Source organism: Bubalus bubalis, chromosome 5 (assembly GCF_019923935.1).
Source record: "Bubalus bubalis isolate 160015118507 breed Murrah chromosome 5, NDDB_SH_1, whole genome shotgun sequence".
NCBI lineage: Eukaryota > Metazoa > Chordata > Mammalia > Artiodactyla > Bovidae > Bubalus > Bubalus bubalis.
Genome location: NC_059161.1, coordinates 49,703,943 through 49,730,134, shown reverse-complemented (window position 1 = coordinate 49,730,134; position 26,192 = coordinate 49,703,943). Strand labels below are relative to the sequence as shown.

General features: G+C 40.7%; 1 protein-coding gene and 1 pseudogene across 10 annotated transcripts in view; both read left to right on the top strand.

The window, feature by feature from the left end:
- SMYD3 (SET and MYND domain containing 3) overlaps positions 1-26,192 on the top strand; it is a 750,237-nt gene that overhangs the window by 572,476 nt on the left and 151,569 nt on the right. For 8 of the 10 annotated variants that reach the window (XM_025287262.3, XM_044943078.2, XM_044943072.2 and 5 more), the window contains exons 6-8: positions 5,142-5,209; positions 6,959-7,061; positions 17,204-17,314. In XM_025287262.3, the coding sequence (XP_025143047.1) occupies positions 5,142-5,209; positions 6,959-7,061; positions 17,204-17,314 (282 nt within the window). The remainder of the gene's footprint in view (positions 1-5,141; positions 5,210-6,958; positions 7,062-17,203; positions 17,315-26,192) is intronic. The other 2 variants (XM_025287263.3, XM_044943074.2) reach the window with 1 other exon arrangement.
- On the top strand, positions 17,321-20,782 carry LOC112585282 (annotated as a pseudogene).

Below are 26,192 nucleotides of genomic sequence, written 5' to 3'. Positions count from 1 at the left end.
GAGCTTAATAAAACTAAGTGCAGTAGACTTCCTTTTGAAAAGGTACTCTAATTAATAAACTCTGTGTGTCAAAAGTCCTGTGTCCTGAGCATTCTATTTATGCTTCAAATAGAGAAATTTTTAAGGAGATGCAGATGGTCTTTGAGGAAACCACTTTATATTCGGTTCAGAAACTGAGTTCCCTTATGTTTAAATGTGTTTTAAAATTTATATATTTTGAAATTGAAAGCATTCTTTGAAGTAGGCTAGAAACCAACTAAAGCTACTTGCACACAAGACTCAGTTCTTTGTAAAAATCAGTAATTGGGCTGGGTGGGGGCAGCTGGGAAGTGGATGGCTTCTCCTATTAGGGTGTAGAATTACTCTGTTCTGAATTGGTGGTAAGCTCTCTTATAGCTGTTCAGCTTTGCCGTTAAAAGCCATTATGTTGGTGATTTCCCCTTGTGTCTCAAACATCCTCATTTGTCTGGCACAATAATAGAAGGCTCCTAGTTCAGAAAATTTGACCCAAAAGATTTGAAATTTAAATAAGTGGTATTGATTGCTGCAGAGAAGTTTTTAAACTCAAAACAAAAATGTCAGGTTCTGGACCTAGAACATGAACAAAATGACTTAAGAATTTGGTTTATAGAATATTTTAAAGTTCACTTTAGTTTTTGTTGTTTTTACAAAACAGAGATGTTCTATGGCTACTTCTACTCATTCACTAAGTTTTTACCATATAGAAAGGCTACAGTTTATCTTATAAATACTTTCAGTTATTTCAAAAGAAAAATTATAAAGAGTATACATGATGTTACATTCAATAATTATAAAATACTTTAAATGTATGTTTTAGTTTCATGTCATGGGAAATATTCTTATAGTAATAGTCAAGCTTAGTTTTTAAAACTACTTTTTTAACCTAATTGCTTTCTTAGATATAATCCCATTAATAGGCTTTTCTATTGTGTGAAATATTCATTAATTGTTTAACCTGTTTAATTTCCTAAGAAAATGTTTTATATAGAGATAATATTTTGGAAAATGTCTAAACTTTTATTTTTGGCTCCATATACATTCTTTTATCTCTTGGTATAAAAAGGAATTCTTTTCAAATTCTAGTAGTGCACATATGGAAATATTATCTACCTATTATTTCATGCAAAAAAGATAAAACCTGAGGGCTAACTCATATCCACCATTGCTATCAGTTATATATGTCAAAAGAATTCCTGTAACACTTTTGTTAAATCACATATTACTGAATGGAACCAATATTTTTTAAATAAAAGTAGATGTATGCAAAAAATTAAACTTTTTTTTTTTTTTTTTGCTAGCTCAGTAACACTAGCACATAACACCTCTCAGAATACAAATGAGGGACTTGTTAAGAACTTGTTAAATAAAACTTTAAAACAGTCCTACTTATATTGTGGAGTGGGACAGAATGAGAGATGGTGACAGATTGATAATAGTGAAAATAGGAAAAGAAGGGAAGAAAATAAACAATAAAAAGAAAAGATGGAAGAGAAGTGAAAGGAAAAGTGAAGGACCATCACCTATCTATTCACTGGTTCATTCATTTTCCAAATACGTATTTTGTGCTCAGTGTATTGGACCTCTGGCATTTTAAGCAGAGAATTAAACAAGTCCTTAATGCTCCTCTGATGAATACTACTGCCTTCCCCTTCACTGAACTGAAAGAAAAGAGGACGAGACAAAAGTGAGCTGGAATAAAGAGAAAGAATGGACAAAGAAATATGAGCAGAAAATATAAAAGTTGGATGCCTAAGGACAAGAGAGATGAAAGGTTAACTTCTACTTATTCTTTTTCATGGTACAGAATTACATCCATCTCCCCTTCTTCACACCCACAGGATACTTTTGATTTGTTTCTGGCATCTTCTCATACCCTATTTGGATAATGACTCTCTGGGCATGCTAAGGTCTATACCCAAACAACCATCTATTGGAAAAAAATGTTTCTTAGTGTCTTCCATGTGTCAGGCACTGTGCTAGGCAGGGAGATACAGTGGTGAATGAAACTCTATCAGCACCCTCTGAGTATTTTATGATCTAGTTGGGTCAAGTAAATGGATAAATGATTCAGTGTGATAAATGCTGCTAAAGAGATAAGTAAAAGTCAGCTAAGTCTTGGGATCAGTAAGAGTTTCCTGAAGTAAGAGAGAGCCAAGTTGGTATTTCCCCTTGTTAGCTTGTCCTTTTTAAAAATTCCATCAGAATGCCTATTTTGGAAAAAACCTTTAGTTTCCTTATAGTTCAGAAAAATTTTTTAATTTTGGTTTGATTCAAAAGTTAGTAAATTAGATTTGTTTGACCTGGCTTTTCATTGGTGAATTGTTTTAGGTAAAGTCCTGATTACACATTTAAAATAGATGTTCTAATGTATATTTCCCCCTAAAAGATTCATACCCATTTAAAAATATTTATGAAGTTTCAAAAACAAAGTACAGGATCTTTTGTCCTGTATTTTTAACATCCATTTTATGCATAAATATGTATAGGCAGTACACTGTTGCAGCTTAATATGAAACAGATGCCCTTAAAGCAATTTAATGAGTGTGTGTCTAAAGTATGTATATGTACACCAATTTATTTCCTGACTTAAAACTGCAGTTTTATCAGACTTGTAGAGGAAAAATGCCAAATCATGATAGGTTGCACTAGATTTCATCTAAGAGCTCTTTGGAACAGTGAAAGAGACTAAAAGGACTGAATGCTTTTTCATACTTTATGTTCTTTCACGTAAAGCTGACTTAGAGAAATTCCTATTGCTGCTTTTTCCTTTGCAGAAACTTTATAACAACAAACCAGAATCCATTTGTAGACACTGGTTCATCTCAAGTCTGTGGTGGCCTTTTCTGTCTCCTTCTTGATGGGTTTTGTTCTGTTTTGTCCTGAGTGTCAATGTCCAGCCCTAACTGTTCCCCTGAACCCCAATTGCTGATTCTTAGTCTTGGCTAGATGTCTAATAGGTCACTTCAAGTTTAGCATCACTAAAACAAAGCCACTGGACTTCCTCCCAACGCTAGTAACCAAACCTGGCTCCTTTCAGTCTTCTTCACAGATATGGCGATGGCAGTCTTGTTCAGGCCCCATACTTGAACATCATCCTAGGCTCTTTTCATCTCCATAAGCAATCCATCAGCAGTACCACCCGCTCCTGCCCATTTCTACAGCTACCAGCCTCCATGCCACCATCATCTCTTGCCTGGGCTGTTGGCTTGGTCTCCTAACTGTTTCCTCTACTTCCAGTTGTGAGTTTCTATAGCCATTCACTACAGAACAGCCAGGGTGATCCTTTCAAAACAGAAACCAGATCCAATCACTCCTTGGTCAGAATAAACACAGTGGCTTTCTGTCTCATTTACAGTAAAATCCAGGCCTGGCTGTAAGTCCCTATATGATCTAGCTACCTCTCTGATCTCATATCCCACCCCGCTTCTTCTTACCTACTCTGCTTTGGCCACATCAGCCTTCTTGCTGTTTTTTTGTACCCAAGAGCATTCCCACCTCAGGGCCTTTGCACTTGCTGTGACATGAACCATCATCACCTAGATACACACACGTTCATTTCCAGAGTTCCTTCAGATTTCTGCTTAATTGTCCTAAAGAACTTTCCTGAACACCTTTTTCTGCCCTTTATTTCTTTCTTAGCATTTATCCACATGTGTCATTTTTCTATCAAATATTCATGTCTTCCCTGCTAGTACTTAAGCTCCATGAAGGCAGGAATCTTTATTTTTTTCTTTCTTGTTCTATCCCTAATACCTCCCTGAGACAGAATTTATGGCCAGGCCCTAGATTTTATAAGTCCACTGCTCTTTCCATGGTTCTGTATGCCCTTCCATAGGTTTTAAATTCCCCAAGTGCAGTGATTGCATCTTTTATTTCTTTTGCCCCATCGCCTCATAGGATATAGGACTGTGCTGTACACTCAGTGTGGGGTTCCATGTGCCAAGTCAGTGCCGTACATAGCCTGATTGAATTACTTCCTGTGCTCATATGGTTGGTCATCAGCTTGGATCGCAGACTTACTCAGGATGTACTTCACCCTTTGTAGGAATAAAAGACAAGTTGCTGTTATTCCCCAGATACACAGTGGCATTTGGAAACTATAGGCAGTTTGTTTGCATGAAAAATCTAACATGATGAGACTTTGTTCTCAATAAATAGATTATTTGTATTCTGAATTTTGAATACTTGATGTAGAGGAGTAGATTGTGCTGGTTTAAGCCTGAGGGTTTTGTGGTGGTGGTGGTGTGGTTGTTTTTGATGTTGATATTTGATGTTGTTGATATTTCTGCATTTAACCACCCAAAGTTCTTTTTTTAAATGTATACAAATTTTATATATATATATATATATATATATATATATATATATATATATGTGTGTCTGTGTGTATATTTAAAGAACAGGATCACACACTGCATTGTTGTTCAGTCACTAAGTCGTGTCCAGTCTTTGTGACCCCATGGGCTGCAGCACACCAGGCTTCCTTGTCTTTCACTATCTCCCAGAGTTTCCTCAAACTTGTGTCCAATGAATTAATGATGCTATCCAACCATCTCATCCTGTCGTCCCCTTCTCCTCCTGCCCTCCTTCTTTCCCAGCATCAGAGTCTTTTCCAATGAGTCAGTTCTTCTCATCAGGTGGCCAAAGTATTGGAGCTTCAGCTTCAGCATCAGTCCTTCCAATGACTATTCAGGGTTGATTTCCTTTAAGATTGACTGGCTTGATCTCCTTGCTGTCCAAGGGCCTCTCAAGAGTCTTCTCCAGCACCACAACTCAAAAGCATCAGTTCTTCAGCGCTCAGCCTTCTTTATATGCTACATACTATTTAGATTTTCATGCATCATATCATGACCTTTTTATTGTGTCACCATGATACTGACAGAAAAATATTGTTTTTAAAGATTATCCATATGCCATCAGTTCTCAAACTTAAGGAAAGTATGTCCCAGACATGTTCTTTTACAAATGGAAGAGTATCCATGTTTGGCTTGAGTCTTTCCAAAGCAACTACTAAAAGGCTCTTGCATTTTATTTTGACAATTTTTGTTCTTTTGCCTGTGAGGTTTCTTAGGTTTCTTAGGTGACAGGTAATCCTGACTGTTTCCCTCTTGTTTTTACAGGTGATCTGCAACTCTTTCACCATCTGTAATGCAGAGATGCAGGAAGTTGGTGTTGGCCTGTATCCTAGGTAGGGTGGATGCTATTTCATTTACTGGAAGAAGCCTCTTTAATTCCCACCCAGCTCCCCAACCTTTTAAAAGTAGTTAGAAAGGCTATTACATGCAGCTGGTTTGAGAGCCAAGCTTGAAACTTAATGATAAATTACAAGAAAAATGGAAAATGTGAATTTTAAAGAAAACAGTTTTATAACCCCACATTATGTTCTATGCTATTAATGGAGAGGCAGACCTCAGACCTAAATTCTTGTTGGGAATTGTGTTGAGGAGTGCCCTGTGGTTCAGTGGTTAAGGCTGTGTGCTTCCAGCACAGAGGGTGTGTGGGTTTGATCACTGGTCAGGGAACTAGGATCCCACATGCTACAGGGCATGACCAAAAAGGAAAAAAAAAAAAACCCACAAACATTAAAAAAAAAAAAATTGTGGGTGCTAGTAAACCACCCTGCCCTGGTCTTATTCCCTAGCCTTCTGGGCTGATCATATGATTATTACACCAGACTTGCTGTAATGCACCAGTTGGGTCCATTTTGTCTTTTGGCTCTGCCTACTCTGAACCCCTGGTGGCTCAGACGGTAAAGCGTCTGCCTACAATGCGGGAGACCTGGGTTCGATCCCTGGGTCTGGAAGATCCTCTAGAGAAGGAAATGGCCACCCACTCCAGTACTCTTGCCTGGAAAATCCCATGGATGGAAGAGCCTGGTAGGCTACAGTCTGTGGGGTTGCAAAGAGTCGGACATGACTGAGCGACTTCACCTGACCTTGACCTTACTCTGAACCCCAATGCTCCATGAGGTGGAACCCTCTTAGGCTCTGGTCTCCCAAAGAGCTCTCTCCAGCTCTCACCCAGGTGATCTGTATTGCCGAGCTGCTAGATTCCCCTTCAACGAGCACTCTGAATTTCATTTTGTTTTCAGGCTATTAGCGTCCAAATACAAAGAGGGTCTTTCTTATAATTAACTGTGAATCTGAGAAGTCAGCTTCTTATTTCTCATGTGTTATAAACCACAGGTCTATGGTATGGATCAATAAATGACTCTCGTAAGATTATTGTGATGATGAAATTTGATCAACATGCTCGTGTGCTAAGAAGGTGCTCTTCACATAGTGAATGTCCACTTAGAGTTATTTCTAATTATTATCAAATGTGGTGGCAGCTTAAATACATTCCCTTTCCCAAAAGTAAAAGGTATTCCTCCAAGGTAATGAAATGACTTGGCCACGGCCTGGAATGCATGAGGGTCTTGGTAGTGGGATAATCTCAACATTCTGTTGAAGAGGAAGTACTTCTAATTATTCTGTGACATGGTTGCATGTGTTCTAGCAAAGTTGGCAGTTCCGCTGAAGGAGTTCAACAAATGTGATCCCGAGTGGGAAGCTCAGGGGTATTTTGGCTGCTTCCTACTTACCTCAGAAGTAAATAAGGTATCCCTTTACCTCAGAAATTTTTCCTTTGCAAGACAGTTCGTTTTCCCCCATCTTCATGCTGGGTCGCCTTAGTAGCTGGTACCTAATGAGACAGCCACCTCCCCATCCCCTAAAGTTTATTAACAAACTTCCCTAATGAGCTTTCACCCAGGGAGCCTTTCACTTCATGGGAAGCAGGCTAGTGCCCCGAGAGGACTCAATCCCTGGTACACTGTCAACCCTACCTGTCCCCCTGCCCCTAAATTAAAGTGTCTTTTGCCATTATAGTTGTTAAATTTAGATGTTTGATTCTGTCTACTGAGCCACAGTATTCTCCTTTTTTTTCTTTTCTCCAGTATGTCTTTGCTCAATCACAGCTGTGACCCCAACTGTTCGATTGTGTTCAATGGGCCCCACCTCTTGCTGCGTGCAGTCCGAGACATTGAGGCAGGAGAGGAGGTAAGGAACCCATGTCTCCCACTGGCTGGCCTCTTTTTCCATTAAAACCAGTTGTGCCTGAAGGGCAGCTTTTCATTGTCTTTCTGCTGAAGAAAAGATAAATAACACCTCTACCCACATATGTGTGTTAATATACTATATATTTTTTTCTCTTTCTGACTTTAGTCTGTATAACATTCTCTTGGTCCATCCATGTCTCTATAAATGACCCCATTTCATTCCTTTACATGGCTGAATAATATTCATTGTATGTAAATATCAAATCCCTTTTATCCATTCATCCATTGATGCACTGTGGTGACCTGAATGGGGAGAAAGTCCAAAAGGAATCAGCTATACATACATATACCTACAACTGATTCATTTTACTGTACAGAAGAATCTAACACAACATTGTAAAGCAACTATGTGCCGGGCTGTGCTTGGTTGCTCAGTCATGTCTGACTCTTTGCAACCCCATGGCCTACAGCCCACCGGGCTCCTCTGTCTATGGGGATTCTGCAGGCAAGAATACTGGAGTAGGTTGCCATGCCCTCCTCCAGAGGATCCTTCCAACCCAGGGATTGAACCTAGGTCTCCCACATTGCAGGCAGATTCTTTACTATTTGAACCACCAGGGAAGCCACTATACTCCAATAAAAAATTAACTAAAAAAAAATACCTCTGCCCAGAGACTAGTTTAACCATCATTACTTCCAGATATAGGTGGGCTAACTTTTTTTTTTTAATCATCATTTTCCTGGATGATGAAAAGTTCCTACTATATGTGTGTGGGAAAGACGTATGTGTGTGTGTGTGATATAGTGTGTGTGTTTTGTGCATGTGACGTTCATCAGCCTCTTGCATCTCTGCAAGTGGTCATCCTTCGGCAGTCAGAGAGGTCAGCCCAAGCTTGTGAGAGATCTCAAGGGTTTACTTACTCCCAAGGCCATTAATTACATTTCAAGGATGATTCATTTTTACCTTTGTGTTAAGAAAGCAAACAGGTTTTATATTCTTTCAGGTTGTCATTGGGCCTTTACAAACCTGTCAGCGTAAGCTTCTCAGAGTAACTGTCCAAGCAAAGATGTAAAGGGAATAGAGGACAGGAAGTATGGCCTCCAGCACTGAACTGGCCTTGACCTTTCCAGTTCTGCAGGCTGCCCAGCCAGCCTCTTTTGATGAGGACCCTTCTCAGAAGTCCGAAGACTCATAAGACAGCTATAATGGGCTACTCCAGCACTGTTGAACCCGAGCCTGGCAGAGTTGGCACAGTGCCTACTCTGAATTCTGGGTTATAGATATTTATGCTTTTTAGAACCCAGTTTCCCTCTACCTTCCAATTTGCTAAAGTGGATATTTATTGCAAGGAAAACAGACTATCATAAGCTTTTATTGCATTTATGCAGCACTCAGCCAATAAAACCTAAACTCAGAAATACCATATTTTATGTAGACAGGGATTTGGCTTTGATAAGACTGCCTCCAAACTGAGTTGCAACTGAATAAGCTATCTCTTATCAGCCACTTAATTGAATTTCCAGTGTTTAGGATTGGTGTAGTAGGTACATGGGGATATCTGTCAACAATATGTGGAATTTAGATTTTTTTTTTCCTTAGACTATGTGTGACTTCAAGCCAGGGAAGAAGGGGACTGCTATCCATTTTCAACAACATTAGTTTGGGAGCTGAGCTATGGCTGCCTTTTGATAATGTTGTTTTATTAAATTAAAAAAAAAAATAGGTAACTTGACAAGCAAACAGGAACACTATGAGAAACAGTTGGACTTCCCAGAAACAAGAGAGAAATTTCTTCATATCTTGTTTTCTAGGCTTGCCTGCCAATTATTCTCCTTGGTTAGTTTTCATTTAGTTGAAAAACACCATCTTTTAGTGCTTATTTCATGTCCTTCACTTTCCATCTCTGGAGCAACAAGCAAATCCTTCTTCTTGCCTCACACAAAGTAGTTCTGCTCAGCATCTGCCCTGTAGACTCAGATATTTCCCCCTACAGTCCTTATCAAAACGGCTTCTCAACAGAGAGAATTGTCTCCATAAGTCCTTTTTATACCAGTTTGTTCAGAAAATAAATGTTTTCCTACCATTATACACTTTCTGTGCTCAGTGGCTCTGTCTTCCCACCATTTCTACCTTCTTAATGTTATGTACCCCTCAAATATCATCTCTTCTATAAAGTGTTTCCTGATTTCTCAAATTATAAGGTATTTTTTCTCTGAGACCTCTCTTAGAGTGGTTATTAGTATTTCTTTGGCATTTATTCTGGCTCTTTTAGTGACTTCTCCCTTCAGCTACAGGCTTCGTGAGCACGGGCAGTTGTGTCTTACTGTGTCTCTTTTGGTCTTCCCAGGTGGCTCAGTAGGAAAGAATTCCCCTACCAATGCAGGGTTTGATCCCTGGGTTTGAGACATGGGCTTAATCTGTGGGTTGGGAAGATCCCCTAGAGTAGAAAATGGCAACCCACTCTGGTATTCTTGTCTGGAGAATCCCATGGACAGAGTACCTGGTAGGCTACAGTCCATAGTGTCAAAGAGTTGGACACGACTCAGTGACTGAGCATGCATGCTCACACACATGCACACGACTCCTTTAGTATCCGTTGGATCATAGAAAAAGCAAGAGAGTTCCAGAGAAACATCTACTTCTGCTTTATTGACTACACCAAAGCATTTGACTGTGTGGGTCACAACAAACTGTAGAAAATTCTTCAAGAGATGGGAATACCAGACCACCTTACCTGCCTCCTGAGAAATCTGTATGCAGGTCAAGAAGCAACAGTTAGAACCGGACATGGAACAATGGACTGGTTCCAAATTGGGAAAGAAATATGTCAAGACTGTATACTTATTTAATTTATATGCAGAGTACATCATGCGAGATGCTGGATTGGAGGAAGCACAAGCTGGAATCAAGACTGCCAGGAGAAATATCAATAACCTCAGATATGTAGATGACACCACCCTTATGACAGAAAGTGAAGAGGAGCTGAGGAGCCTCTTGATGAAAATGAAAGAGGCAAGTGAAAAAGTTGGCTTAAAATTCAACATTCAGAAAACTAGGATGATGGCATCCAGTCCCATCACTTTGTAGCAATTAGATGGGGAAACAATGGAAGCAGTGACAGACTTTTTCCTGGGTTCCAAAATCACTGCAGATGGTGACTGCAGCCGTGAAATTAAAAGACACTTGCTCTGTGGAAGAAGAGCTGTGGCCAACCTAGATAGCATATTAAAAAGCAAAGACATTACTTTGCCAACAAAGATCCATCTAGTCAAAGCTATGGTTTTAACAGTAGTCATATGTATGGATGTGAGAGTTGGACCATAAAGAAAGCTGAGTGCTGAAGAATTGATGCTTTTGAACTTTGTTGCTGGAGAAGACTCTGGAGAGTCCCTTGGACTGCAAGGAGATCAAACCAGTCAATCCTAAAGGAAATTGACCCTGAATATTCATTGGAAGGACTGATGCTGAAGCTGAAGCTCTGATACTTTGGCCACCTGATGCAAAGAACTGACTCATTGGAAAAGACCCTGATACTGGGAAAGATTGAAGGCAGGAGGAGAAGGGAATGACAGAGGATGAGATGGTCGGATGGCATCACCTACTCAATGGACATGGGTTTGAACAAGCTCCAGGAGTTGATGATGGACAGGGAAGCCTGGTATGCTGCAGTCCATGAGGTCGCAAAGAGTCGGACATGACCGAGTGACTGAACTGAGAATTAGCAGAATTTGAAAATTGGCTACAAGGTTGTAACAAAGACCAGAGACATGATTAGCATTCAGTTTGATTTTAAAGAGAGGAAGGATTTTTCTTTTTTTTTTTTTAAATTTTATTTATTTACTTTTATTGAAGTATAATTGCTTTACAGAAAAGGAAATGGCAACCCACTCCAGTATTCTTGCCTGCAAAATCCCATGGACAGAGAACCCTGGTGGGCTACAGTCTATGGGGTCACAAAGAGTCGAACATGACTGAGCACACACACACACAGAATTGCTTTACAGTTTTGTGTTAGTTTCTGCTGTACAACAACGTGAATCAGCCATATGTATATATGTATGTGTGTGTGTGTGTGTGTGTGTGTGTGTGTGTATCTACACCCTCCCTCTTGAGCCTCCCTCTGCACTTTGCTGGAGCAGCTGTGAAGAGATACCCCACACCCAAGGTAAGAGAAACCCAAGTAAGACGGTAGGTGTTGCAAGAGGGCATCAGAGGGCAGACACACTGAAACCATACTCACAGAAAACTAGTCAATCTAATCACACTAGGACCACAGCCTTGTCTAACTCAATGAAACTAAGCCATGCCGGTGGGGCAACCCAAGATGGGCGGGTCATGGTGGAAAGATCTGACAGAATGTGGTCCGCTGGAGAAGGGAATGGCAAACCACTTCAGTATTCTTACCTTGAGAACCCCATGAACAGTATGAAAAGGCAAAATGATAGGATACTGAAAGTGGAACTCCCCAGGTCAGTAGGTGCCCAATATGCTACTGGAGATTCATTGGAAAAGACTCTGATGCTGGGAGGGATTGGGGGCAAGAGGAGAAGGGGACGACAGAGGATGAGATGGCTGGATGGCATCACTGACTCGATGGATGTGAGTCTGAGTGAACTCCAGGAGTTGGTGATGGACAGGGAGGCCTGGCGTGCTGCAATTCATGGGGTCGCAAAGAGTCAGACACGACTGAGCGACTGATCTGATCTGATCCCACCCCTCTAGGTCATCACAGACCACCAAGCTGAGCTCCCTGTGCTATACAGCAGCTTCCCACTAGCTATTTTATACATTGTAGTGTATATATATGGAGAAGGCAATGGCACCCTGCTCCAGTACTCTTGCCTGGAAAATTCCACAGACGGAGGAGCCTGGTGGGCTGCAGTCCATGGGGTTGTTAAGAGTCAGACATGACTGAACGACTTCACTTTCACTTTTCACTTTCATGCATTGGAGAAGGAAATAGCAACCCATTCCAGTATTCTTGCCTGGAGAATCCCAGGGACGGAGGAGCCTAGTAGGCTGCTGTCTATGGGGTCACACAGAGTCGGACACGACTGAAGTGACTTAGCAGCAGTCATGTAGTAGCAGCAGCAGTGTATATATGTCAATCCTACTCTAAGAAAGGAAGGATTTTTCAAAGTCTATTTTCAATTCAGAGCCAGTATTAGAAAAATTTATAATTGTGACAGTGTAATTTGAGAAATGAAAACAGAGTCTAATTTTAATTTGATCTTATTATCCACTCAGAAATACATAATGAGAAGATGGGGTTCATGTAAAAGGGATTCATTTTGCCTTGAAATTTTCAAGTAAGCAACAAATTCAATATCCAGCAAATATCTTTCGTGATATTACTCTAATGTTGGAAATGATATACTGCATTTTCCATAAGAGCTGCACTAAAATGGCAAAGCTACGGTCAGTAGCATTAATATTTTAATGTGAGCTTGTTCTTTGCCATTAAAACACCCACTGATCAATGGCAAAGTTTCAGATATATGTTCCCACTAAATGAGCCCTGTATTGAGTGAGCAGATTCTCCATTAAAACTGGTGAGTCAGTGAGTCTTTGATAAAGGTTTTTAGCTCTGGTTGATAAAATGATTTAGCTGCCATCACTAGTTAGTAATTTGGATTTTTTTTCCAAAAAAATTATGGATAAAAATGTTTTCACTGTTGAGACCTTCAGTTTTGATAGTGTATTTTGCAAACTTCACTGGTGTGAAAGAGGCCCAAGGAGAAGAGTGGGCCATTCTTCATTGGAGGAGTCCTGTTTGAGCAGAGCCTGAAGGAGGACAGAGTTCTGAATAGGCTGAGAATGGGTGAAAGGGCCTTCATTGGCTGGTGAAGGTCAACACCATACACATTACAGGGTGTACATTGTTTCAACATAATTATGTTCAGTTCAGTTCAGTCATGCTGGATATACATAATTATGGAAGATGGTAGTGGGCAGGGTAAAGAATCCGCCTGCAATGCAGAAGACCCAGGTTCTAAACCTGGGTTGGGAAGATCCTCTGGAGAAGGAAATGGCAACCCACTCCAGTATTCTTGCCTGCAAAATCCCATGGACAGAGGAGCCTGGTGGGCTACAGTGCATGGGATCGCAGGAGTTAGACGTGACTGAGCAACTAAACCACCAAAGGGTGCAGGGGGAGATTTTGAGGTTAGAAAGGCAGACAGAAAATCAGCTTGGGAAGCCTGTGTACCCTCATCCTGTATTCAGGGAGGAATCATCAGAACTTTGTGTAGACAAATGACGTGATCAAATGTGAGCTTTAGGAAGATCTCCCTTAAAGCAATTTAGAAGATGTACTATAGGCTAAAGGCAGCAGGGAGGCCAGCTGGAAGATCATTACACAGTCCGGGTAATGGTTCCCGGCAGTTACAGGCTACTGAGGGAGGCCATAGGAGTCTCTCTATTGGGGTTCAATGAAATAACTAGCCTCCTGCTGCCCATTCTCTGGCTGGAATGATCACTCATGAGTTTTGGCCCTTGTAATAAACTCAGGTTTGTCAAGCATATTTCTCTGGTGAGACAGGCCCTGGATTTGTTGGTTTCACCCTGGGCACATTGTAATCACCCAATAACTACGACTGGTTAATCCTGATATTTGGGGCTGATGACTAAGAGCCACTGGGCTGGATGGAGAACTAGAGTCCTAGGGACTCTTCTGATAACCTGCCTGCCAGTGCAGAGGACATGGGTTCAGTCCCTCATCTTGAAAGATCCTACATGCCACGGGCAACTAAGCCCATGTGCCACAACCACTGAGGCTACCCGCTCTGGCACCAGCACGACACAGCTAGAGGGTCTATGCGCTGCAACAGAGGAAGACCCCACATGATGCAATTCTACTCCCCAACCTCTTCCCCCACCCAGCACCCCACCAGAGGCATGAGCCATGTTATTGTAAAAAGAGTGTCAGCCTGAATCAATAGATTTGGCCAATTCCCAAATGGATCTAAGACCTAGGCTGGTTTTCACTGGTGAGTGAGTGCCCAGCACATCGTAGATATTCAGTAACGTCAGTGTACATTCCTTAAGGACAGGCACTCTTGTTTTCTGCATGTGGAGCAGCATGTTATAGCCATCTCACATGGGAAAGGTTTATAGAGGGCCAGCCAGCTGAGGCTGTGGCTTCTGTCACCCTGGTGATGGCCAGGGTGAACTTGACGTCCTTCCCCACTGACCGCTTTAACGAGGCCTCCCAAAGCCATGTTTTCTATGAGGGTATGGCCTCCCCTGCCCTACCATGCTGTCAGACTGGAAAGATCAGGCTTTGTAGACAGGAGATGCTTTCTTTTAAGTCTCAGAAAGCCACATGGTATGTTCCGCTCTAAGGAGTGTTTGTCTTCTCCCTCAGTGGATAATCCTGCCTCCTCCTTCTCCTTTACTACCCGCTTCTTCCCCCACCACACAGCAACCCCCCCTTAATTACTTCTACACATAAAAGCAAATAAAGAAGTAATTTATGCACTGTGTGACTAGCTGATCTGGTACAGAAAAAGGAAAGCTAGAGGAGGATGAGGAAAGTAGGAGAGCTCGGGTGAGGGAGGAGTCAAGTTGTTATTTTACATAAGACGGTAAGGGGACTGCCCTTGTGATCCAGTGGCTGAGACTCTGAGCTCCCAGTGCAGGGGGCCCTGGGTCGGGAAACTAGATCCCACATGCCACAACTAAAGATCCTGCATGCTGCAACTAAAGAGCTGGAGTAGCCAGATAAATAGGGTAGTAAGGTTAGACCTCAGTGAGTAAGTCAGTTTTGATGGAAACTCAAGGGAGCTGGGGGAGGTCACCATAGTAGATCTGGGGGAAGGGCAGAGGAAGCTCCCATGAGCAGGGTGTGTGTGTGTGTGTGTGAAACGCAGGTGGGGCTGTGCTGCCTGAAGCAGCCAGGAGGGGAGAGGAGATAGGAACAGACCTGTTATGAAGCCACTGCTGCCCCCACCACCTGTGATGAAGGACCAGTTTCTTTATTGTTTTTTTCCTTATTACAGTGTCAGCTGATAGTTTTATAAGATTTAATGAAAATGAATTACTAGAAAAGTGAATTTAAAATAAGAGCCTAACATTTTATTATTAGAGCCACATAAAATTTCTCTTACCAGATTGATGCCAAAATTTCTAAATGTTTCCTTTGCATTTCTGTACTCACTTCAACATAGACCAATAACCCATGCTGCAGAACCACACTTTGAGTCGTGTTATGAGAATCCGTTGTAAGGACTTGGCTTTTGCTCTAAGCTAAAGGAGGAGCCGTTGGAACATTTAGAAGAGAGGAAAGATCTGATCCAACTGACATTTTAATGAATCAGTCTGGTTTAGAGGAGTGCAGGCAGCTCAGGGGAGAAGCAGGGATGCTTGGTGAGACTTGCATTTTACAGGCAAGAGATGATGATGATGGCTCAGATAAGGATGGAACAGGAGGAAAAGGTAGAACATGAGTGGCTCTGGATGTATTTCTATGGATGAGTCCACAGAGTTTCCTAGTGGATTGAGTGGGGAAAGTGAAAGCAAGGGAAATCAGGGGCGACCTCAGGGTCTCCACTTGGATAACACAAAGGATGAATTAATGTCAGCTGAGACTGGGAATGTTCCAGCTGTGAGGGAAAGGTTGGGGAAATCTGGAGTTCCATTTTGTATGTTTTGAATTAGACTTTCAGTAGATAGGAGATCTAAGAAATGTTTAAACATCTTGATGTTACATAAAGACCTGTGTCTTGAAGTGAAAAGCTAGGGCTAGAGAAAAACCTGAAAGTCCCTCAAGTGTGCCCTCTCGCCTGTGGTCTTTCACTATTCGATGCAAGGCATGTTGTTGTTCAGTCGCTAAGTCGTGTCCGACTCTTTGCAACCCCATGGACAAAGCCACGTCAGGCTTCCCTGTCCCTCACTGTCTCCTGGAGTTTGCTCAAATTCATGCCCATTGAGTCGGTGATGCTATCTAACCATTTCCTCCTCTGCTGCCCTCTTCTCCTTTTGCCTTCTGTCTTTCCCAGCATCAGGGTCTTTTCCAGTGAGTCAACTCTTTACATCAGGTGGCCAAAGTGTTGGAGCTTCAACTTCAGCATCAGTCCTTCCAATGAACACTCAGGGTTGATTTCCTTTAGAATTGACTGGTTTGATCTCATTGCTGTCCAGGGGAGTCTCAAGAGTCTTCTCCAGCACCACAATTTGAAAGCATCAGTTCTTGGCACTCAGCCTTCTTTATGGTCCAGCTCTCACATCTGTACATGACTACTGGAAAACCCGTAGCTTTCACTGTCTGAAAGTAATGTCTTTGTTTTTAATACACTATCTGGGTTTGTCATAGCTTTCCTTGCAAGGAGCAAGTGTCTCTTAATTTCATGGCTGCAGTCACTGTCCTCAGTGATTTTGGAGCCCAAGAAAATAAAATTTGTCAATGGTTCCATTTTTCCCTCTTCTATTTGCCATAAAGTGATGGAACCAGATGCCATAATCTTAGTTAGCTTTTTGAATGTTGATGAAGGTGAAAGAGGAGAGTGAAAAATCTGTCTTAAAACTCAAGGCAGGGCATAGTTATTATATTTAAAAGGGTTCAAGGAAGTCAAGTTAGGTACCTTCATCAGTGATCACATCCTGACATTAAATTCTCCGTATCTGGAAAGTGTTCTGTCTTTTTAAATCCTCACAAGTGAAAGAACTGTCTCCTCATTTCCAACAGTCCAAATGTGGTTGAGCCTAAGTTCCATGAAGCAGCTATAGAATTGAGTAGGATTTAAGAGTGATCTGTTACATAATCTGCCATCCATTTGATTGCTAGGATTAATTGCCAGTGGTTACACAAAGTATCACCAAAACTTACTAACACCAAACATATAACAGCTCTTGATATTTTCTGTTTAGTGAATAAAATGTGCAAAAGTGCATAGAGTTGATGAGCCCAATTCTTTAAAATATTAAATACATGATATACCTAACAAAGACTGGAAGGTAATGCCTTAAAAAATTTTACATGTGATTATTTGGGTGGAGAGACTGTAAGAAGCATCTCATCACACTTTCTGGTATGTAACTAAAACTAAAATACATTTTACTTTAACAATTTGATGTAATAGCCTTTTGTTAAAGAAGGTGGGCCCAGCAGCCGTGTGATGCCTCCCTCCCTCTGGCCTCCGCAGCTCACCATCTGCTACTTGGATATGCTGATGACCAGCGAGGAGCGCAGGAAGCAGCTGAGGGACCAGTACTGCTTTGACTGTGACTGTTTCCGATGTCAAACCCAGGACAAGGTATGTGGTATGGAACCAGCTTGAAACACCACCCAGGCAATATCCCCATGATTTTGCAGAGAACTCTGCTTTTATTTCCCGTTAACCCAAAAGCAAATGACTCTCAGTGCATAATAGGAAACAAAGGTAAATAAAATAATACATTGTGCTGCATATATTTTATTTCCTGGAACTCTTATCAACCACCAGGCAACAAGAGGTTTAATCTCAGGTAACAATCTATGGAGTATAGAGGGAATGTGGGTGTAAAACACGTAATTGAAAAGATGTTGGAGGCCAGAGTGCTATTAGAGCCTATAACAAGAGGGCTAATTAAGATATGAGTGGTAACAGTTATTGCTCAGTGGTAAATACACCAAGTTTTATCTAGTTTTTATTTCTTTAAAGTTCCTCCTGTAACCCTTTCTGCTGCAATAGTTTATCAGATGGAGATTCCTTATCCAGCAACTTTTACTTTCTGAGAAATGAAGAATCAAAATGAATACCATAAAGATAATAAATGAACTTTTCTCATATTACTCATATACTTTCCTTACACTGAACCTATTTACTCTTAGTTTGCACACAATTACGTTGTCTAACGAACTCTTACTTTTGTAGAGTGTTTTATATTTGTTGGAATTCTTTTGTAATCATTATCTCATTTGAACTTAAGACTCATAAATTAGGAAACAGAACTAGAAAGGTTCAGCGCTGTGCCTCTGGGATAGGATGAAGGAAAAGTGGTAGCACGAAGTCTCAAACACCGATCTCTTGATAAATGTAGTGCTCCTTCCACTGTATGACAACTACCTGTGGCTTCTGGTGCCCACATCAGTGGAGAAAGGTAGCTGCTTTCACCCCATGAGAAAAGAGCATAAGCTCATTCTAAAGATGCAGAAGTCAATGATCACAATTGGTTTTTCATTAAAAATAGCTTATAGAGAGAAAGGTTCAAGAGGCAGGGGGCATATGTATACCTATGGCTGATTCATATTGTATGGAAGAAACCAATACAATATCGTAAAACAATTATCCTCCAATTAAAAAAACAGTTAATGGTAAGTTTTGCTAATAGGATGTGTCTTCTGAATCAAACACCATCTTGAATTAATGAAAACACTCTTTGATTAATTTGATCAGTCTAATACTTTAATTTGCCATAACCATGCCCGTCATATAGTTAAAAAAAAAGTTATAGAAAAAGCATAGATTATAGAAATAAATGAATGGAATGGGGAAAGTTGGATCCATTGTTGATAGCTCCCCAAGCTTCAGTCTACTTTAGTGTTTACGTTTTGCCATTCACAAGCATTCCAGGAATCAGATCCCCTGGAATTCCTCCTCAGAGTTGAACCTGGAATGGCTGGGAGCAAACTAGCGTCCCATCAGCATCCTTGGTTGGGGATGGGAAGGCTGTTGCATTAGTGCCTCTTACCTGCCATTTTGGAGAAGGGCATGGCAACCCACTCCAGTATTCTTGGCCTGAAAATCCTATGGACTGAGGATCCTGGTGGACTGCAGTCCAGAGCATCTCAAGGAGTCGGACATGACTTAATGACTGTGCATGCAAGCTCACATGCCATCTGTATGGCAGACCTCAATTGTTTTTTTGAGTGATTATTTGATTAAAACTCAGATCATGTTCACTTTTGGCTTATTGTTATAGTTGAAATATGGGCTGAAATAATATATTAGGAAAGAGTTTAGCTACAAATGACAGATAACCCAAAGAAAACTGGCTTTAGTAAGTGTAATATATTTTTCTCAATAATTCTAGAGAAGCAGCCCAACATGAGAGCAGCTACTGGTAGGTCTCATCACAGACCCAGAATCCTTCTGTCTTTCTCCTTAGACAGCCATAGCATATGCTTTTGTCTTCATGGCCCCAGGATGACTGCTGCCCCCAAGCCCCAGTCATTGCATCCAAGCTCTATACGGGAAAAATAAGGGGTGATAAAAGGCAGAGAACAAAGGGAAACTCTCCTGGGGATTTCCACCTGCATCTTATGGGTTAGACCTCTGTCACATACTACTGCAGCTGTAAAAGAGGTGAGGAAACAGAATTTTGGCTTTTCAGCCTTTATACTAGAAGAAGACAAGGGAGAAGAAGTTGTGAATAGCTTTTTGATAGCCGATCTATAGTGTCTATCATATCCATTAAGACCATTTTCTTTACTCCTTTGAGTTCAAAGTTTGAGATAATATTAGGATTGATCAGAGAAAGAGAATGAGCAGGGTGTATATGTGTGTTTGTGTGTGCACATACATGCACACATGTAAAAAGACAGAGATAGGTTGATTGATTGATTATAAGGATTTGGCTCATGTGATTGTGGAGACTGACAGGTCCCAACATCTGCAGTCGGCAGGCAGGAGACCCAGGGTTGCTGATGCCGTAAGTTACGGTCTGAAAGTTGGTAGGCTCGGCAATGCAAGAAAGCCAGTATTTCAGTTTGAGTCCAAAGGAAGGAAGAAATTGAAATCCTGACTACCTAGAAGGTAGTCAGGGAGAAGGAGTTCGCTCTTACTAGTGGTGGGGTCAGCCTTTCTGTGCTATTCAAGGCTTCAACTGATTGAGTGTGGCCCACTCACACTGGGGAGAACAATCTGCTTTAATAAGCCAATTTATCCACGTGTTAATCTCATCCAAAAACACTTTCATGGGCACACCCAGAATAGTGTCTGACTAAATGTCAGACTAAATGTCTGGACACCATATGACCCAGTCAAGTTGACATATAACTTTAACCATTACGAATACTGTGTTACAGGCAGGCCAAGCTGTATCATCAAAAAAGTACTGGAGGGCAGGTGTGGCAGCATCTGGCTTTGGGAAGGCTGTTGGTGCACAGTAGCCCACAGGTACCTGGCGCACACCCGCCCCACCACCATCATGATGCCCAAGGGGAGGGTCCGCTCCACCAAAGGAGTGGCTAATGGGGAGCCCAAGAGATGAGCAAGGTTGTCAGCTAAGCCTGTTCCTGAAAACGTGGACATGAAGCCACAGAAGCAGCAGGAAAGGATACTCTTCAGACCAAAAAGTGCACACAAAAGGGCAAAAGGTAGCAAAGGGAAAACCGGCCAAAATGCCTAAGCAAGAAACTGAAGAAGATTTACCTGTAGAAAATGGAGAAACTAAAAATGAAGCGAGTCTAGCTTCTGATGAACAGGAGAGAAAAAAGCCGTCTGATTAACATCATCTGCTATGTCATATCAGTGGCCCCTGTCTCCCTTCTGGCATGATCCAGAGGAATATTTTTATCTAATATTTTGTAAATACAAGACTTTTAGAAGCTCTGGAGACATTTTTTAAGAAGCGAATTCTACTTCCTTCCCTTTTTAAGTGTAAAGGGTTTTTAAAAAAAAAAATATTTTTTTTAGTATAACTGCATTAGTTTCTGCTGTACAATAAGGTGAATCAGCTATACGTACACATATATTCCCCACTCTAGAGTCTCCCTACCACCCCTCCCCCATCCCACCCCTCTGTCACACCCCTCTAAGTCATCACAGAGCACTGAGTAGAGCTCTCTGTGCTATACACCAGCTTCCCACTGCTGGTGCTGCTAAGTTGCTTCCAGTCGTGTCCGACTCTGTGCGACCCCATAGACTTCGGCCCACCAGGCCTGCTGCCCCTGGGATTCTCCAGGCAAGAACAGTGGAGTGGGTTGCCATTTCCTTCTCCAATGCATGAAAGTGAAAAGTGAAAGTGAAGTTGCTCAGTCATGTCCCACTCTTCGCAACCCCATGAACCGCAGCCTACCAGCCTCCTGCATCCATGGAATTTTCCAGGCAAGAGTACTGGAGTGGGGTGCCATCGCCTTCTCTGAGCTTCCCACTAGTTATCTATTTAACACGTGATAATGTATATATGTCAATCCTACTCTCCCAATTTGTCCCTCCCTCCCCTTGCAAGGGTTTTTTAAAGAGGTAAAACCATTTTCTGTTTTTTTATTTTTTTGGTACAACCAGAAAATAGTGGGATAAGGAATTGATTGTCTTGAATGTCCACTTAACATACCATAGATGGGGATTATTTTTTATATCTTATAATACAAAGCATATTAAGTGGCAGTTTGAAGTCACATTGTATATTTACTGTGTCTTGGACATTTGAGCTTCCATTCCTGTGTTGTTTTCAGTAGAATCGTTTCCTAAAGAAAACCCCTTGTCTTGGTTGTCCCTGTCAGAATTGCATGCTAACATCTTTGGTCATGGTAGTGCAGTTTTTGTACTAACTTTGGTAATATACTGTGAAAGAAAACTGAAAATTTTAATATATAGTGTATATGATATTAAGTTGTGAATTAGTGAAATTTATAATGTAGTAACTTAACAATATTTGAAGATACTGGTACTTAATATCCTATTAAGAAAAATTTGCCTTCCAATTTTAAGCTGGAAAGTCACCAGAATAACTGTTTTAGGAAAGAATCACAATGACATGATTTTTCAGATTTTAAGAATTGTGCGCAAATTGAAATATCTGTGTACTGATCCTCAAAATAGCCAAGAAGATCTCTATTATTATTTAAAAAAAAATGCTTGATTTCTGTGCTGGATTCCAGTCCATTGTGTACCTATCTTGGGCAAGGTATTCTTCCTCTCTGATTTTTTATGTCATCTGTTACACAAAGGAGGAGTTGTATTAAGACTCCATCATCTTAAAGCCCCTTCTGGCTCTATTACCCCTTATTTCTATGAAATGTTTCCTAGTGGAAGTGAGTAGAATATATATTTAGATGAGAATATAAACTTGATTTCAATTAGTTCATCAGTTATATTTTCAATTTTCTATTTGAGAATTTTGTTGTGTTCAGCGATATAAACATTCCTTCTGAATTCTCTATACTGTTTATTTGATTTGAAAAATATAAAGGTGAATTCAACTTAGTGCATCCCCAAAAGAGCATACATTCAAAATTAATTCAGTCAAAAATTATATTTACTTCAGTTCTTAGATTTAAAGTTTTCAAGCTTATTTTTCTGCTTTTCTTGGAACCTAGAAAATTCATCTCAACAGGTTTCTGCATCAAGTAATGTTTATTATGTGCCTACATCTGCATGTTACTGGACTTGCCTAGTGTCGTATTTCAGGAAGGCAAGAGGCCTTTTAATAGCAGGAGTAATTTGCATTTGTGGAGTAAGCTGTCATTTGTAATCAGCAACAACTTAATTTCTGGAAGAAATAAAACTTACCTTCTCGAAAAGGTTTTGGAATGATTTGGCTTGTGCAGGTCAAAATCCAAGGCAATAGGAACAGAACAGACTAAATGGAACTGATTGTTTCCATAAAGTTCGTGGATAGTACCTAGTATGCTTCCTTGGATGTCACATGTTTTATTGCAGAAGAAAAAGCTATGTTTACTTTCCATGTCACTTTCTTTCCTAATACCTGTTACGTATGATCTTTCTTTTAAAACACAATGTCGATCTACTCACAGCCCTCTTGCCTCATTCCTAGATTATTGAAATCACCCCTAAATGGTCACCTGACACTCAAATTTCTTTCTCTTTCATCTGTCTTATACATGGTTTCAGAGTAAGTTTTCTGAAACAGCACTACTTCCATGCTGTTGCTTTATTCAGAATTTTTAAAAATATTTAGCATTATCTTTAGTCTTCAAGATAAACTTCAAACTCAGCATAGCATTCACTGTCCTCCAGGATCATGACCCCAAGGTCCAGCCTACCTTGGTTTCTTTTTTCTCTTTTCCTTTTCCCTCTCTTCTCTTCTTCAGTTATCTGATCTAACTTGTTTAATTATAACCTTCCCCCATCTAAAAGATTCTGAAGTGGCTTTCAGGCACACGTGCGTACATGATACACATGTATGCAGTAATATATACCTGCATATGCCATATAACAGAGATACATTTATATTGATTTGTGAAATAAGTGACAAAAAATCAGATAAAACCAAGTTAGAACCCAGAATGCATGCCATATGATCCTGTATAGTGATAAGAAATAAATTACAAATTTGCTCTGAATTTCTCAGCAGCCAAATATCTGTGTACTGATCCTCAAAATAGCCAAGAAAATCTCAATTATTTAAGAAAAAAAGAAAAGTGCTCAATTTCTGTGCTGAATTCCAGTCCATCGTGTATCTATCTTGCACAAGGCATTCAGCCTCTCTTGATTTTTTTCTACCTGTAATACAAGGGAGTTGTATTAAGACTAATTTCAAAATGCACAGTACCTGGAAGACTGGACACAAACATGCTCCTTAGCTGAAGCAGTTTTTTCTTGTCTCTGAGACCCCTGCCATGGGTCCCACTGAGACTGACTGATCAATATCCTTGTCCAGACATCCACAAAGATTTAAATAGCTGACTTTTATAATATTCTTCAGTGTGGCTGATTGACATAATTTCACATTATAGCTTAATCAAAGAAGTAAGGAAGGTGAAAATTTATGTAATCTAGGTTCTTTATCTCTCTGGCTTACTTCATTCCAAGAGTAAAACTTATAGAACTATATAGAAGAAAGCAAAGATTGCATATCCTTCAAGTAATCCTTTATTATTTCTTATAGTCTTTTAATTAAAAAAATATTAAAAGTCAAAGTACTAGACCCCCATTGAAAACCTTAGTACACACTCTCTCCTGCTGCTCCCCAAGTCTTGCCCCCAAGAGGTGCCCCATTTCAGCTTCTGCATTTATTCTGTGTTTCTAAGACTAAAACTCCCTTAAATCACATGCTATTTTGCTATTGGGTTGCTTTAATGACTTTTTTATTTGCAGGATTTCAAATTTGCTTTTTATTCCCAATCTTCCAGTTTAGGTTTTATTTCTACTTGTTTCTGTTCTGTAATTTCTTATTCATGTCCAGTATGTGCCTCTCTGTTAGCTATCTATTTGCACATCCTAATCTTAAAGTCTTGGTCATTCAGTGCTATAGTTTATTTTCCTGGAGTGAAATCACATCCGGATTCTTGATTTTTTATTTTTGTTGAGTATCTACCTTAGCCTTGCATTTCACTGTGTGTTTTGGAATTCTGTGTGGCAGGCCCATTTTTAGTGGGACGTCTTCTTACTTTGTTCTTTTTCCTCCGCCTCTGCGCATCTGCTCTCTCGTAGCTTTCCGCTTGCCTCCCTCAGGCCCCAGCTCAGAACCAGACTTCATGGCGGTTTAACTGTGGACCACAGTGATGTTGAGATTGCAGACCTGGTTACTTAGGCGATAGGCATCTGACTCTGTACCCGGAGAGACTCTATATGTGTCTTCTAGGCTTTCCAGGGCCAACAGTTCCTGTAAATATTTATCCCCAGGAAACATGTCATCATCCTATATTTTCAGCCTCTTTTCATAACCAGGGAAGACTCACCCTTGCCTTTAAGCTCACCTTTGTCTGTGAAGCACTTTTCTCTCTCTTAACCATTGGGACTAAACGCGTGTCTGTGACTGCCAGCTTCCAGACCTGAGGCTCTGGTTTCGGTTTTGCTGACTGCTCTGCATTTCTGTTACTGGTCCAGAAGAGATGTTGATCTTGTTTTTGAATTAGTAAAGCCATTTTTGTTTCTCTTTTTATAGTTTACTTATCATTACTATCACTTTGGAGTAGAGGTGAGCACCTCCAAGTCTGAACTTACACCATCTTGTTGGAAGCCTGCTGTTCGCTTCTCATAGCTAAGAATTCAAGTCTTTGGCAGCGGAAGAAAATATGAGGATAAACAATGATCTAATTCTCCTGAGGGCTTCCAAACATGTGTGCACTTTTCCTGGTACCAGCCTGTCTGCGAAGCAGGGATCTGTGTCTTGTATCACTGGGCCTTCTATGGACAGAGAGTTGAGTAGAGTCATTCTGAAAGTATATCCATTTCAAAAATAGTTTAAAAGATGGTTCTGTAGGGGAAACACCCTCAGAAACTCCTCATTCCTTGATGCTACGATTCTAAGTTCACTTGCTCTTATTTTCTCCTGTGGGGTTTCCCTGATGGTCTGCCATGCAGAAGACACAGGATTCGCAGGTTCAGTCCCTGGGCTGGGAAGATCACCTGGAGGAGGGAAATGGCAACCCACTCTAGTATTCTTGCCTGGAGAATCCCATGGACAGAGGAGCCTGGTGGGCTACAGTCCAAAGGGTCTCAAAGAGTCAGACACGACTGAGCAACTGTGCACACACATTTTCTCCTATAGAAATAAAGCAATGTTGATAGCTGTCTTTGGTAATCATTTCAGTTTCTTTTCAGAGACTCCCTTTTCTTGGGTCTCTCTGAAGCCCTGCACAACCTCTGTGGGTTACAGAGCCCAGCGTCCCTTAGAGACACGGCTAGTGCTGGTGCCAGGCAAGCGCAGCCTTGGTTCCTGTACGTGCTGCGCTGTCCCTGCCCTGTCACTGCCCAACTGGAAAAACTGGGGAGAAGAGGCAGGCTTGACCTAAAGGGAGGAACAAGGATTGTCTGAAGAAGGAGTAAAGGATGTAGAGTTAAAGCTGTATTCAAAGGAAATGAAGGTTTTCTACCCAGGAAAAGATTTTTATGGTAACTTGAGTCTATTTGAAATATGAACAAGTACTGAAAGGTCATTAGAAAACCTATATATATATATATATATATATATATATATTTGCTGCCTTCTTCTATTTTGCTAAATTAATTGTAAGCAGAAATGCCTCATGGTAGGAATGATGAGCCCAGTCAGCTCTGAATTGTTTTATATTTCAAGTTTTAACAATCTAAGTAGAATGTGTTTCCTGTTTCTCAAGTTTTCATCATAACAGAATTACATTATCTTCAGAAGATTAGCAAGATTTGGTAGGGAACTGAAGGAAAGAGAGAGAAAGAGTGTGTTGTGCATGTGTGTGTGTGATAACTTTGTAAGCAGTAAAACCTAACAGTACTATATGTTACCTGTCTTGTTTCTCCAAACACCCAGAAGAATGGTTTTTCC